The sequence below is a fragment of the Anomaloglossus baeobatrachus genome, chromosome 10 (assembly GCF_048569485.1).
Source record: "Anomaloglossus baeobatrachus isolate aAnoBae1 chromosome 10, aAnoBae1.hap1, whole genome shotgun sequence".
In the NCBI taxonomy this organism is placed as follows: domain Eukaryota; kingdom Metazoa; phylum Chordata; class Amphibia; order Anura; family Aromobatidae; genus Anomaloglossus; species Anomaloglossus baeobatrachus.
The window spans coordinates 91,202,705-91,217,188 of record NC_134362.1 but is presented as its reverse complement, the minus strand read 5'-3'; the positions used below and the strand labels follow the sequence as shown (position 1 = coordinate 91,217,188).

The 14,484-nt window shown below is 41.2% G+C and overlaps 1 protein-coding gene across 1 annotated transcript in view; it reads right to left on the bottom strand.

The window, feature by feature from the left end:
- The window catches only part of METTL15 (methyltransferase 15, mitochondrial 12S rRNA N4-cytidine), a 642,275-nt gene that overhangs the window by 290,788 nt on the left and 337,003 nt on the right, over window positions 1-14,484 (bottom strand). Inside the window, exon 3 of the mRNA XM_075326543.1 lies at window positions 5,814-5,950. Within this exon, the coding sequence (XP_075182658.1) occupies window positions 5,814-5,950 (137 nt within the window). The remainder of the gene's footprint in view (window positions 1-5,813; window positions 5,951-14,484) is intronic.

The following is a 14,484-nucleotide window of genomic DNA, read 5'->3' as shown; positions in this document are numbered from 1 at the left end:
GGGGCCAGATCGCTGATGCGTTTCACACACTGCAATGTCACTGGGGAAGTCACTATTATGTCACAAAACCGGTGACGTTACAGCGATGTCATTAGCGATGTTGCAGTGTGTAAAGGGGCCTTAAGCCAACCTGTACATGTTATGGTGGGAGGAGTTTTTCATATACACATCTGACAACCCATTTCAGAATGACATCTATTAGTACGCTCGTTACATAGATGACATGGTCATGATTTGGCGGGGTATGAATAACTCTGATATTATAGCCAAACTCAAAAAGTTCAAATCATACATTAACAAAAATTATTTGAATTTAACATTTATTGTTGATAAACACGACCATTCTACACCTTAGGCTGGTTTCAGACGTCCATGTTTAATCAGGTACCACTCACACGCATAGTTATGGTCATACGTGTGTCATACATGTGTCTAACGTGTGTCTCATGTGTGGCGCACGTGTGACATCCGTGTTTGCAGGCGTGTGACAGGTACCGGAGAAAACACGGGTCTGGGAAATAAAAAGATTTTTCATATTTACCTGCTTTCTCCGGCTCTGCTGCCTCCCACTCCTGACTGCCGCTCATTATATTCATTGATTATTCACCGCACTCAAGACCTGGAAGCCGGAGAATCACGGGGACAGCGAGGGATACAGCACCGCCAAGGACAGGCAAGTATTCTTCAGCACAGTGACATCCAGGAGGTCATCGGAGTTCCCAATGAACTCTGACATCCTGATAACCCCCGCGACACCCGCGCTACAGCTTCATGGGTTCATCAAAGTTCACTGGGAACTTTGATGAGTGCCCGATGCTGTCCCCATAATGTTCCGGCTTCTAGGTTCTCACCACACACACAGACACACACAGACACACACACACACACACACACACAAACACGCACACACACATACACTGAGCACATATACACACATATGTATACCCACATAGCAGACACACATGGATACACCGAGCGCATACACACATAGCGCACATGCATGTGTATACAGTGTATACACACACAAACACTCTGCTGTACACTCACCCAGCAATGCGGTCCCCGGCACTGAAGTCCCCAGCGCTGCTCCACAGGGCACTGAATATTCAGTGAGTATAATGAGCGGCGATAAGCAGCAGGAGGCAGCAGAGCCGGAGACAGCATCGCTGGAGAGAAGTAAATATAGAAAATCTTTTTATTAAAAAGACCCATATTTTCTCCGGTATGTTTTACACTGATGTCAAAAGGATGACAATCAGTGTGCGATCCGTGTGACATCCGTGCTGCCGGAGATGCCTGCGTGTGTGGTTGCGGGGTCATGAACGGTCACACGGTCCATGTGCAAACACGGACGTGTGAGGCACATCAGAAAATAACATCGGTACGTGTGACATCCGTGTTAAAAACGGATGTCACACGTACCTAGAACACGGACGTCTGAAACCAGCCTCATCTTAATATTCAGCTCACTGGGGATGAAGTCACTGGCAATATTGATACAGCCCTCTTTAGAAACTCTATCAGTGGGAATACTATATTACATGCTGACAGCTGCCATATTACACCATACAAAACGCAACTTGCCAGTAGGGGAGTTTTTGAGAGCCCTTTGTCTTTGTTCGTCAGATTCCTTATACAAAGACAAATCAATCCGAATAAAATCCATCCTGTCTAAAAGAGGATATTCCCACAAAGTCTTTAAAAGAGCTATGAAAATTGCTGAGAACAGAAAAAGATCTGATTTATTGACTGACAAAACGAAACTAAATATTTTTGACAAAAAATTGTATTTTTCCACCCCTTTTAGCAGTGATTTTGAGAGGATTAAGGGTGTGTTTTTACGTTACTATTCTTAATCAAGATCCTACCATTGCTAGTATTTTATCTAGGGGTATGAAGATTGTTGCAAGACGTTCAAAGAACATTAAAAATATAATATCGCCATCTTTTTTTTTCATCTGCTGAATCTAAAGGTACTTGGTTGAGTGTTATTGGATCTTTCAAATGTGGCTCTGGCACATGCCATTTGTGTAAATATATGGGTAAAAACTCAACTTTTCAGGATAATAAAGGACAGAATTTCAAAATTAATTCCTTTATGAGTTTTGCCACCACCCATGTGAATTATAAAGCCACATGCGTCTCATGTGATAAATATTATGTGGGTTGCACATCGAGACCACGGAGGAAAACAATTTCATAACACATTACTTGTTCATCTGTGTTGGTATCTAACGATCCAGACCAAGCCAGGAAGAAAAAAGGTCGATCTGTGTCAGGGTTAACCAGACATTTTCATGAGCAACAGAATAGTGATTTTTCCAGCTTGGAAGTGACAACAATGGGTTAATAAACCACTGAGAGGAGGTGACTGGTTTCAGGAACTATTATATGCAGAAGCTAAATGGATAATGAGACTAGATGCCCGCCAACCTATTGGTCTCAATCATAGATCGGACCTTCACTACATAATTTAATGGTTTTTTTTGCTTACACTTTAATAATACTAACTATCAAGCCTATATTTTTGCAGGACGATTGTCTCATATATATATATATATATATACATATATATATATATACATATACATATACATATATATATATATATATATATATACATATATATATATATATATATATATATATATATATATATTATATATAATATATACACATATACTGTATATAAACTTCAAAGTTCTACAGTATATAAAAAGTTGTTGGCTTTTCTTTTTTTTGCAACAATTTTCTAAAAATGCTCCTAAAAAATATTCTTTAAAAAATTCCATAGTTTCTGTATACATATGCATATATCTGCATTCTCTCTGGTCCAAATCTGAATGTACAGTGCCTACAAGTAGTATTCAACCCTCTTCAGATTTAGCAGGTTTACACATTCGGAATTAACTTGGCATTGTGACATTTGGACTGTAGATCACCCTGGAAGTGTGAAATGCACTGCAGCAAAAAAGAATGTTATTTCTTTTTTTATTTTTTTTTTAAATTGTGAAAAGTTTATTCAGAGGGTCATTTATTATTCAACCCCTCAAACCACCAGAATTCTGTTTGGTTCCCCTAAAGTATTAAGAAGTATTTCAGGCACAAAGAACAATGAGCTTCACATGTTTGGATTAATTATCTCTTTTTCCAGCCTTTTCTGACTAATTAAGACCCTCCCCAAACTTGTGAACAGCACTCATACATGGTCAACATGGGAAAGACAAAAGGAGCATTCCAAGGCCATCAGAGACAAGATCGTGGAGGGTCACAAGGCTGGAAAGGGGTACAAAACCCTTTCCAAGGAGTTAGGCCTACCTGTCTCCACTGTTGGGAGCATCATCCGGAAGTGGAAGGCTTATGGAACTACTGTTAGCCTTCCACGGCCTGGACAGCCTTTGAAAGTTTCCTCCCGTGCCGAGGCCAGGCTTGTCCGAAGAGTCAAGGCTAACCCAAGGACAACAAGGAAGGAGCTCCAGGAAGATCTCATGGCAGTGGGGACATTGGTTTCAGTCAATACCATAAGTAACGTACTCCACCGCAATGGTCTCCATTCCAGACGAGCCCGTAAGGTACCTTTACTTTCAAAGCGTCATGTCAAGGCTCGTCTACAGTTTGCTCATGATCACTTGGAGGACTCTGAGACAGACTGGTTCAAGGTTCTCTGGTCTGAAAAGACCAAGATCGAGATCTTTGGTGCCAACCACACACGTGACGTTTGGAGACTGGATGGCACTGCATACGACCCCAAGAATACCATCCCTACAGTCAAGCATGGTGGTGGCAGCATCATGCTGTGGGGCTGTTTCTCAGCCAAGGGGCCTGGCCATCTGGTCCGCATCCATGGGAAGATGGATAGCACGGCCTACCTGGAGATTTTGGCCAAGAACCTCCGCTCCTCCATCAAGGATCTTAAGATGGGTCGTCATTTCATCTTCCAACAAGACAACAACCCAAAGCACACAGCCAAGAAAACCAAGGCCTGGTTCAAGAGGGAAAAAATCAAGGTGTTGCAGTGGCCTAGTCAGTCTCCTGACCTTAACCCAATTGAAAACTTGTGGAAGGAGCTCAAGATTAAAGTCCACATGAGACACCCAAAGAACCTAGATAACTTGGAGAAGATCTGCATGGAGGAGTGGGCCAAGATAACTCCAGAGACCTGTGCCGGCCTGATCAGGTCTTATAAAAGACGATTAGCAGCTGTAATTGCAAACAAGGGTTATTCCACAAAATATTAAACCTAGGGGTTGAATAATAATTGACCCACACTTTTATGTTGAAAATTTATTAAAATTTAACTGAGCAACATAACTTGTTGGTTTGTAAGATTTATGCATCTGTTAATAAATCCTACTCTTGTTTGAAGTTTGCAGGCTCTAACATATTTGCATCTTATCAAACCTGCTAAATCTGCAGGGGGTTGAATACTACTTGTAGGCACTGTATATTTGCATGTCTTTAATGATATTTATTCTTATAATGTTGACTGTACTGACCAATCAAATTGATGTTTGTATAAACTTATTGCTTTCGTTGCATACGAATATATGGCTATATATTTTGGCATACAATTTTGTAGATATACAGTATGTCTATGTATATATACTCGCTCTAGTTCAGACACAAGCATATATATTTCTATGTCTTTAATTGTCCTAATTTTTTTGCTTTTCTTGTTGTTTTTTCTCCCTAGCAGTCACACCCAGGACTAATTAATCCCTTCTTTCCTCTAGTATGCATATGCTAATTCCTTTTCCCCACCCAGGAAGGCTCCTCGTAGGGTTCCATTTTGACACTATCCCTCAAGATACATAAGTAGGCAGACTGCCAATATGTGCTCACCTATAAGTCAGGACGTTTTTAAATTGTTTGCCCGAAACGCGTCAGATGTTTCCATGCTTGCAGTTTTTAATATATAGTGCCCTTTTTTATTTTCTTTTATTAATAATAATAATAATAATAATAATAATAATAATAATAGAATAAAAGTTTGTTTATTTTATGTATACATTTTTGGTGCTGGATCTACTCCTTTTCCTCTCTCCTACTTCTGAGCTCCTTAGGCAGTTCCTTTGACCTCATGATCCTCATTTGGTCTGACATGCACTGTGAGCTGTGAGGTCTTATATAGACAGTTGTGTGTGCGCCTTTCTAAATTAAGTCCTATCAGTTAACTAAACACAGCTGTACTCCAATGAAAGAGTAGAACCATCTCAAGGAGGATCACAAGGAAATGGACAGCATGTGACTTAAATATGAGTGTCTGAGCAAAGGGTCTGAATACTTATGGCCATGTGATATTTCAGTTTTTCTAGTTTAATAAATTTGCAAACATTTCTACATTTCTGTTTTTTTCTGTCAAGATGGGGTGCAGAGTGTAAATTAATGAGAAACAAAATGACCTTTTTGGAATTTACCAAATGGCTGCAATGAAACAAATAGTGAAAAATTTAAAGGGGTCTGAATTCTTTCCGTACCCACTGTAGTCTATCTAGTTCAACCTTCCTCCACCAATTACACATTTTGTCACTAAACACAGTTACATAGTTACATAGGTTAAAAAGAGACCTTGTTCTATCCAATTCAACCTACGTCCAATAAGGAAGCACATCCATTGTTGTGAAGGGTTTAACTACAAATTTCACAAAACCATTGAGAAACGTAATAAATGAAAATATCTGGTAACCACCACATTAAAAATGAAAATGTTTAGCAAGTATTTGTCAATTATGACTTAAAAAAAGAACAGTTTTTAATTTTCTAGATTTGGTGCACTTCAAGTAAAACTATGGCTCATCAAATATTGTACTTACCCATCGTGGTAAGACAAACGCTGAGCTATCGAATACGCAGCAGGATCTCTGTCTAGCGCTAATACTTTAATATTAGGAGCCTGCTTCAGAATTGATGTGGTGTGCCCTCCTGCCCCAAAAGTCATATCCAATATAATCTAGACCAAATAAGAAAAAGAAAATTAAAATATTAAACATGCAATTGACTGCTCAATTAAATATTTAAGGATTCAAAGCGCTTGTACCAACAGTATTCATTTGCATCTGGGATAAGCATGTGTATACATGGAATTAGTCTATCATTTATACCCAGAATTAATATGTAAAGTATAGCTCCCACACTTGCGAGTCTCTGAACTTTGTTCCGGTATGTCTGTGGTGAACTATACATGGAATTACATTTCCTTTTCCAACCCACTAAGTAACTCCATCAAGTTAAACGTTTTTAAACTGGATCTGTAGCAAAGCAAAACCACTCTTGAATGGCATCGAAAAAATATGATTTGCGTTTATTTATAAAAATATTGAAGATTTGACAAAAAATTTGCAAGTGTTGCAATTTTGAAACTTCTATTTTTATGCCCTTAAACTAGATAGAACTATCACACAAAATAGTTAATACATAACATGTTCCATATGTCTTCTTTACATAAGCACCGTTTTTTAAATAATATTTTTTTCTTAGAAAGGTTAAAAATTTAGAAGCAATTTATAATTTTTTCAAGAAGTTTACAAAACCTATTTCTTTATTGACCTATTCAGATTTAAAAGGACTTTGAGAGGCCTATATATTGGAAAAATCACAAAAGTGATTCCATTTTTAAAACTGCACAAATACTTCAAAAATGCTGTCAGGATTTTTTTTTAACCTTTCAGGTGCTACACAGGAATTAATGCAAAGTGTAATGAAAAATAAAATCTTAATGTTTCCTCTAAAATTTTGCTTTAGCCCTAATTTTTTATCTTTTACAAAAAATGGCTTTGACGACTCAGCTTTTGGCCACTCGTGTTGGGGATGAACGGTTCTTAATTAGGTCAGACATATGGGTCCTATTGTTTGTTAAATCAAGAGAAGTTAACCATTGTCTCTTCCCAGACTGACAGAAGACTCATTGTCTGTAAATGTGTATTGCCTCAGCCCCTTTGACTGCACAATTCAGAGGAAAATTCTGCAATTGGATCGAACTTGGGACCAATGAGAGAGCAGCCATCTCCACCAATCCTGTAAGAGAACTGAGTGGTAGAAAAGAGCCCTGCTTCTGTCACCAAGGTTAGACTCTACAAGACCCCAGCTGAGCAGCTTGGGTCCAGCTGGAGGAATCACTGAACTGCTTCACTTAAAGAAGGATTCTACATCATCTCAGCCGAGAAGCTTTGGTTCCAACTGAGGAAATACAGAACTGCTTCACTTCAGATGTTCTACAGGATTTGAGCTTAGGATCCACGGTTCAAGCTGAAGGTTCACAGAACTGCTTCCTAAGCTTGTTGCTATCTCTTCTGAGTGAGTGCCCGCCAAAAGCGGAGTGCTGTTGGACTGGGATAGTAGGCCCTGGAAGCCCCGAAGCCATGAAGTCTCAAATCCCTGGTGGCCCAGCAGAAGAGTGAGACTCTGTTAATGTTCATTTTTTTGCATCAGTCACAATCCGTTTTGTGACTGATGTGACTGAAAAAACCCCGGATCCGTTACCTGGCAAAGGGAACAGAGAGAGAGCCCCCATCATCACCGCACACACCGGCACTACCGCTACCATCATCAAGGCACAAACACCAGCACTACCAACTCCATCATCACCGCGTACACCGGCACTACCGCCCCCATCACCACTGCACACATACAGGCACTACCGCCCCTATCATGACAACACACACACCGGCACTACCTGAGTGACGTCACCGCTGATGGCGCGACTCACTTCAGTTGCTCCATGGAACTCAAAGTGAGCGACGGTGTACTATGGCCGCTCCTGTCATCTTCCGATGTAGCAAAGCTGAAAGCGTCATGGGACCTCGTGTGGATTACGTCGGCCTAGAGGGGTATTTGGGAATTTTAATTAAGTGGTGAAAGAGGGGTTTTTTGTCTTTTGCTTCTAATAAAGGATTTTTCTGTGTTTGTGTTTATTTACTGTCACTACAGTTTAGTGATGGGGGGTGTCTTATAGATACCTGCCTGTACCTGCCATCACTAAGCTAGGACTTAGTGGCAGCTATGGGCTACCATTAACTCCTTTTTACCCCGATTGCCACCGCACCAGGGCAATTCGGAATGAGCCGGGTAGAGTCCGGGACTGTTGCATCTAATGGATGCGACATTTCTGGGTGGCTGCTGGCTGATATTTTTAGGCTGGGGGGGCTCCCCATAATGTGGGGCTCCCTATCCTGAGAATACCAGCCCTCAGCCATGTGGCTTTACCTTGGCTGGTATTAAAATTGGGGGGGGACCACACGTCGATTTTTTTTAAACTATTTATTTATTTTACTGAAAGATATAGGATCCACCCACCGGCGGCTGTGATTGGTTGCAGTGAGACAGCTGTCACTCATCGTGGGGGCTCCTCTAACTGCAACCAATCATAGGCGCCGGTGGGTGGGGGAAGCAGTGAATACGAGATGGAATAATGAGCAGCCGACATTTTCAAAACCAGGACAAGCCGCCGGAGCAGTATCACAGCTGTGCAGCGCCACGCCACACCGGTGATCGGTGAGTATGAAGGAGAGAGAGGGAGAGACCGACAGAAAGAGAGAGATAGACCGACATCGACAGAGAGTGAGAGGGACTGACCGAAAGGTATAGAGAGTACATTTTCTACTAACCAGAAGAAAGGAATTTCCACTTCTGAGCATGTTCTGTTGCTAAAAACGGGTTTGTCACCGTAATTAGTCATTTAATGGTTCCGAACGGTTCTAGTGCCCATAGCCCATAGCCTTCCATTATAACCATGATGGAATTCTGTGTGGTGCGTTTTTTTGATGCTACAAAAAATATTACATTCTGCGTTGCTTCCGCCCGACTGTCAGTCATTTCACGACTGATCAGTCGCATAGCGAATGCAAAGCAGGGCCATCACTCACAATCCGTCGTAATACATTTCTATGGGGAAAAAACTGAAGCTCTGCAGGATTCAGTTGTTTCTCAAAACGACGAATTGTGACTGCTGCAAAACAATGGAAGTGTGAATGTAGCCTTACTTGTAACATCTTGTCTTCTTGCTGGGAATGTACACTATGTTTTTGCCTGTTGGTGAACCAATAAAGCCTTACCAATGTGTGGTTCGCTCACTATGTATAGTCTGGGTAGTGTTTTGCCAACGGGGAAGAAAGCGTTCAGCGGGATGAGCCCTGGTCAGTGCAGTCTTTATAAAGACAGCCAAGCTAACAGATGAGAGCATTCACTGACCCTTGTGTATCCACAATGGCATTAAAAAATGGACCAATCAATTGTTACCCAGTTTCTTGTTAGAGCGCTGAAATTCCACATGTGGTAAGAAACCCTTGTGTGGACAAATTGCAGAACCCGGAAGGGAAAGAGCACTATTTGAATTTTGGAACACAAATTTGTGTGAGGTTCTCTGACTTTTTGCCTTGTTTTGTCATTTTGCTTTAATCTGTTTTTTCTTCATAGGCCATCTTGCTTCCTGTTATGTTGCCCTCACTTTTGCCCTCAGTCAATATGGATTCCTCAGCTTCTATGTTCCCGCCCTGTTCCCTGCCAATTACCTGCTTAAGCCATCTCAGCTGATGGACCAATGCTTCTGAATCCTGTTAGCAGCCTGCCTGTAACCTGATCTCCTGAAGTCTTTGGAAGAACTACTTTTCTGCCAGCCTCTGTTTTGGATCCCTGGAACTCGTGTCCACACAGGAACCCTTCTGCTCTGCCATGGACGTTTACAAGTACAGTAAGAGACTGAATTATACTTTAACACTTCTGCTGAACTTTGAGGATCCATTCCTGATTAATTTGTTTCCAGCCTCTGCACCCTGCAACTGTTTAACCCTTCATGTTTTGTGCACTTACTTGTATGAAGTAATACAAGAACTGTTTAGCAAACCTGTGTCTGTGTTTCCCTTGTACCCTTCCACTAGACTCTATACAAACAGTATTTAACACCTTACAATTTGGCTGAAATTGATTGTGGGCACCGTGCTGCATTTGCAGGGCCCGTAAGCATGGTTGCCAACTTAACTTTTCTTTTTTTTTTTCTGGATGGCTTATCAAAAAATCTAAGACTTACAATATTTTTTACAGACACATTGGAAAACTATAATAAATTATCATTATAAGAAACACATGTCTAAACCCATAAATCTGATATAAAAACATTAACTGCATTCACTGTAAACTATAAAATGATAATTACAGTCAAAGTTACCAGTATCAATATCTTCAGCTTCAAATAAAGTCACAGGGTAAAAAATTGCCCTATTTTTTCAGACTATCCTGGAATTTCTGGACGTTTGGCATCCAAGCCCCTAAGGTGGCTAAACAGTAGAAAACCCCCCACAATTGACCCCATTTTGTAAACTACACCCCTCAAAAATTATATTTAGGAATATAGTGAGGATTCTGAAACCACAGGTGGTACACACAATTTGATAACATTAAGTCATCATATACAAATATTGAAATTTTTTCGCGAAAATGATTTAGCCCCAATTGTTTCACTTTTGCAAGCGGTTACATGAAAAAATGGACATCTCAGTTTGTTAACCATTTTTCCTCTGAGCGTGGTGATAACCCATATGAAGACAAAAAGTTCTGTTAGGACAAATTGCCAGGCTCAGAACGAAAGGTAGCATGATGGCTCAGTGGATAGCACTGCAGTCTTACAGTGCTGGGGACCGGGTTCAAATTCCATCAAAGATAGCAACTGCAAGGAGTTTGTATGTTCTCACAGTGTTGCGAGGGTTTCCTCTGGCTGCTCCGGATTCCTCCCACACTTCAAAGACATACTGATAGGAAATTTAGATTGTGAGCCCCAATGGGGACAGAGTTTTTGATATATGTAAAGCACTGTGGAATTAATGGTGCTATATAAGTGAATAAATATTATTATTATTATTTTTATTATTTGAATTTTGAAACATAAATATGGCTGAAATAGAATGTGTGACCCATGTCAAATTTGTAGAGCCCCTAACGTGCCAAAACAGTAGAAACCATCAACAACTGACCCCATTTTGAAAACTACATCCCTTAAAGATTTTATCCAGGGGTTTAATGAGGATTTTTAACCTACAGTTAATACAACACAATTTGATAACAATAGGTTGTCATATAGAAATATTTCATTTTTTTTTTCACAAAAATGTTGTTTAAACCCCAATTTTTTCACTTTTGTAAGAGTTAACATGAAAAAATGGAGCACTGAGTTGGATATCCCCTTTCTTCTGAGCACAGCAATACCCCACGTGCAGGTTTAATTTTTGTTTGCACAAACAGCAGGGCTTGAAACGGAAGGTGTTATGATCCGGTAGTCATAGAAGATTACAAAAAACTCCCATTAGTAGAAAAACACCAAGAAAAACAAGAGTAGTTGGAAACTGAGCTGACCGCAATCCCCTAACTATCAGACCACACTAGAAGTAGCCGTGGAGCATTCCTAAACACCTAGACACCACGTCACAGCCGGAGAAACTAGCTACACCTCACAGATAGAAATGAGGAAATCTACCTTGCCTCAGAGAAGTCCCCGACATATAAAGATTACGGTGATGTAGGAAAACACGATACACAGATAAGAAAAATAGATTTAGCAAAGGCGAGGACTAACTACCTAGATACAAAGGAAATAAAAGGAAACTGATTGCGGTCAGTACAAAAACCCTGCAGAAAAATACCAATCTCCTGATTGTAAAAATAGGCCTGGAGGTCGAACGACCTCACCCCCACTATATCAGGTACTCTTGTAATAGGAGAGAGAAAATCCCAAAAAGAACACAAAAAAATACAAAAGTACAAATAATCAAGTTTGACAGGGAGAATCTCCCTTTTCTTGCAGAGAAGCTAGCAAAAGGGCAACCCCCATGCTAACCAAACTAGAAAAGTTAATTTTCACCTGCAAGAAAACAGATTCAAAACAAAACAAAAGAAAAACAAACACCCTAAGGTGAAAACAAGGAAGCAAAGCAAAAGCTTGCAAACTTATCTGCAGAAGTCTTGCACAGGAAAACAGGGAAGGACAGAACTCCAAGCCAGGTTCAGAGACTGAGGAAAATTCAACTATCACCAGCGCCAGCAAGGCAAGAAGTGCTCTCCTATATACACCAGGCTTGTCTGCAAAAGGACTTCCTTAATTCACAATTAACACCGACACCTGTCTGATTCTCAGACTCAGCTTCACTACCATTCCTGGCCACCAGAGGGAGCTCCAAAACAGCACCCACACAAATGGCATTCATAACAGGAAGGAGCACTATTTGAATTCTGGAACACAAATTTGTCTAAGGCCTCTTTCACAAGTATGTGCCTCCGGTACGTGTTTGGAAGTTTTCTCACGTACCAGAGACACGTACACACGTGGACCTATGTATTCCTAATGGCTTGGACACATGTAAGTATTTTGGAATGGAACGTGTGTCCGTTCTGTACTTACGTGTGTCCGTGTGTTTCTCACGCTGACATGTCAGTTTTTCTACGGCATCACGGGTGTCACACAGCCCTCAACCGTACCACACGGATGTAGTGTGGATGCGGTCCCGTGTGATATGCGCCGGAGAAACAAGTGTCATTATTTTAAAATAAAAAAACACATACTCACCTCCACAAGCCCTGCAGAATCTTCCGCTGTAAACAGTTGCTGCAGTACGCCGCTCATTATGAGCGTGTTAAGGAGGTGGGCGTGCTGTCACGGGCTCTAATCTCCGCCCCTTCGCTCGGCCGTAAGCAGCATCAGCGGGGAGAGGGCGGGGCTGGAGACTAAGATCAGTACCCTGGACAGCAGCAAGGACCACATGAGTATTCAAATTACCGGTTCTCCGTGTGTTATCGTGGACTGTTATCGTTATCGCATGTACCGGAGACACGTACTTACCAAACGCAACACGCAGGGAAAATATGTGTCTCACGGCACGTGCCTGATTTTCACGTATGTGTGAGAGAGGCCTAAAATAAAGTTCTTGACATGGCAAAACAGCTGACACCCTACAGCTGACCCCATTTTCTGCACCCCCTAAAGAATTAATTTATGGGTGTAAAGAGACTTTTGTGCCAACATTTTATTAAAAGATTTAGTTCAAAATGATGTAAAAAAAAATATTTTTTTTTTCACAAAAGTGTTGTTTTAGGACTTTATACATAGTAGTGAGAGGTGAGGAGATGGGCCTCAAAATTTACAGAGTTATTTTTCTTGTGTTCAAATGTAACCCTATTAGTATAGTTTGACTGAACGATTGAGCCCAAAAGGGATAGCAGCATGTGTTTTTTTTAGGTCATAAACATATATATATATATATATATATATATATATATATAATATATCACAAAAATGAGTACACCCCTCACATTTTTGCATTTTTGTAAGTATTGTATTCCATTTCATGGGAGAACATTGAAGATATGAGTCTTTGATATAGTGTAAAGTACAGTAGTCAGTATACAGCTTGTATAATAGTGTAAATTCAGTGCCCTCTAAATAACTCAACACACAGCCATTAATGACAAAGCTGCTGACAAGAAAAATGAGTGCACCCCTAAGTAAAAACAAAAGGCCAAATTGTTCCCAAAGTATCAACATTTTGTGTGGCTACCATTATTTTTAAGCACTGCCTTAAAGAACATAGAGAACTGCTGCCACTTGTAGCGCCGGCTTCCCTAGTGTGTTATTGCTCCGTGGCGTCCTAGTGCCATGTCCCAGCTCGTCCCCCAGTGGATGGCCACGTATGTTTTGTTTTTCAGCTCCCGCCTAGACCCCAGGCATGCGCATGCAGATTGGGTTTCAATGGTCTCCAATCTAGAGGATGTGCGCACAAGCTACATGTCCCTATATGAGGAAGCATAAGAACCTTGCAAAGTTGTCTCCAGCTTGTCACTGAGAGGCTCGAGGAACGTAAGGCTCCCTCCTCAGTTGGGAGGGACCAGAGCAATGTATTAGGTTTTGATCCTAGCTGTGTGTTGTTCCAGTCTGTCTGGTCTGGTCTCCCAGCCTCCAGCACCAGTCCTGCAGGCAACCAGTTCTTTTCTGCTGTGTCTGTCCTGCCTGTTCCCTAGTACCAGCCTGTATCCAGCACCTGTCTGTACCAGTCTGAAATCTGCACCTGTCGTCCTATGTTCCTCAGCCATCCTGGCTGCACCTGTGTCCGAAGTTCTGTGCCTGATGACCCATGCCTGGTGTCCGTGTCTGATGACCTGGACCCTGACGACCGGAGGTCCTCACAGCAGCACAGCTAAGATCTCCCTCCAACACAGTTACTGACAGAATGAGAAAATTCAGAACGGATCTGCTGTTTTTATAAATTGGATACATTCTGTGATTGGATAGTTACATTCACAATTCAATTACAGCCATTAGAGAGCAGGGAACCGCTATCATTGGGCCCCACATCTCTTCACAACCTTCCAAATAGCGCAATTGTTTTCGACTGTGGCATCTGGAGGGTTAATTAGCCAGACGCGATGAGGGCACTGCCACTGACTGTTACTGCAAGAGCTCAGCTGTCAGGTGTACTAAGCAGTGATCGTGCGGGGAAGTGCTGATAT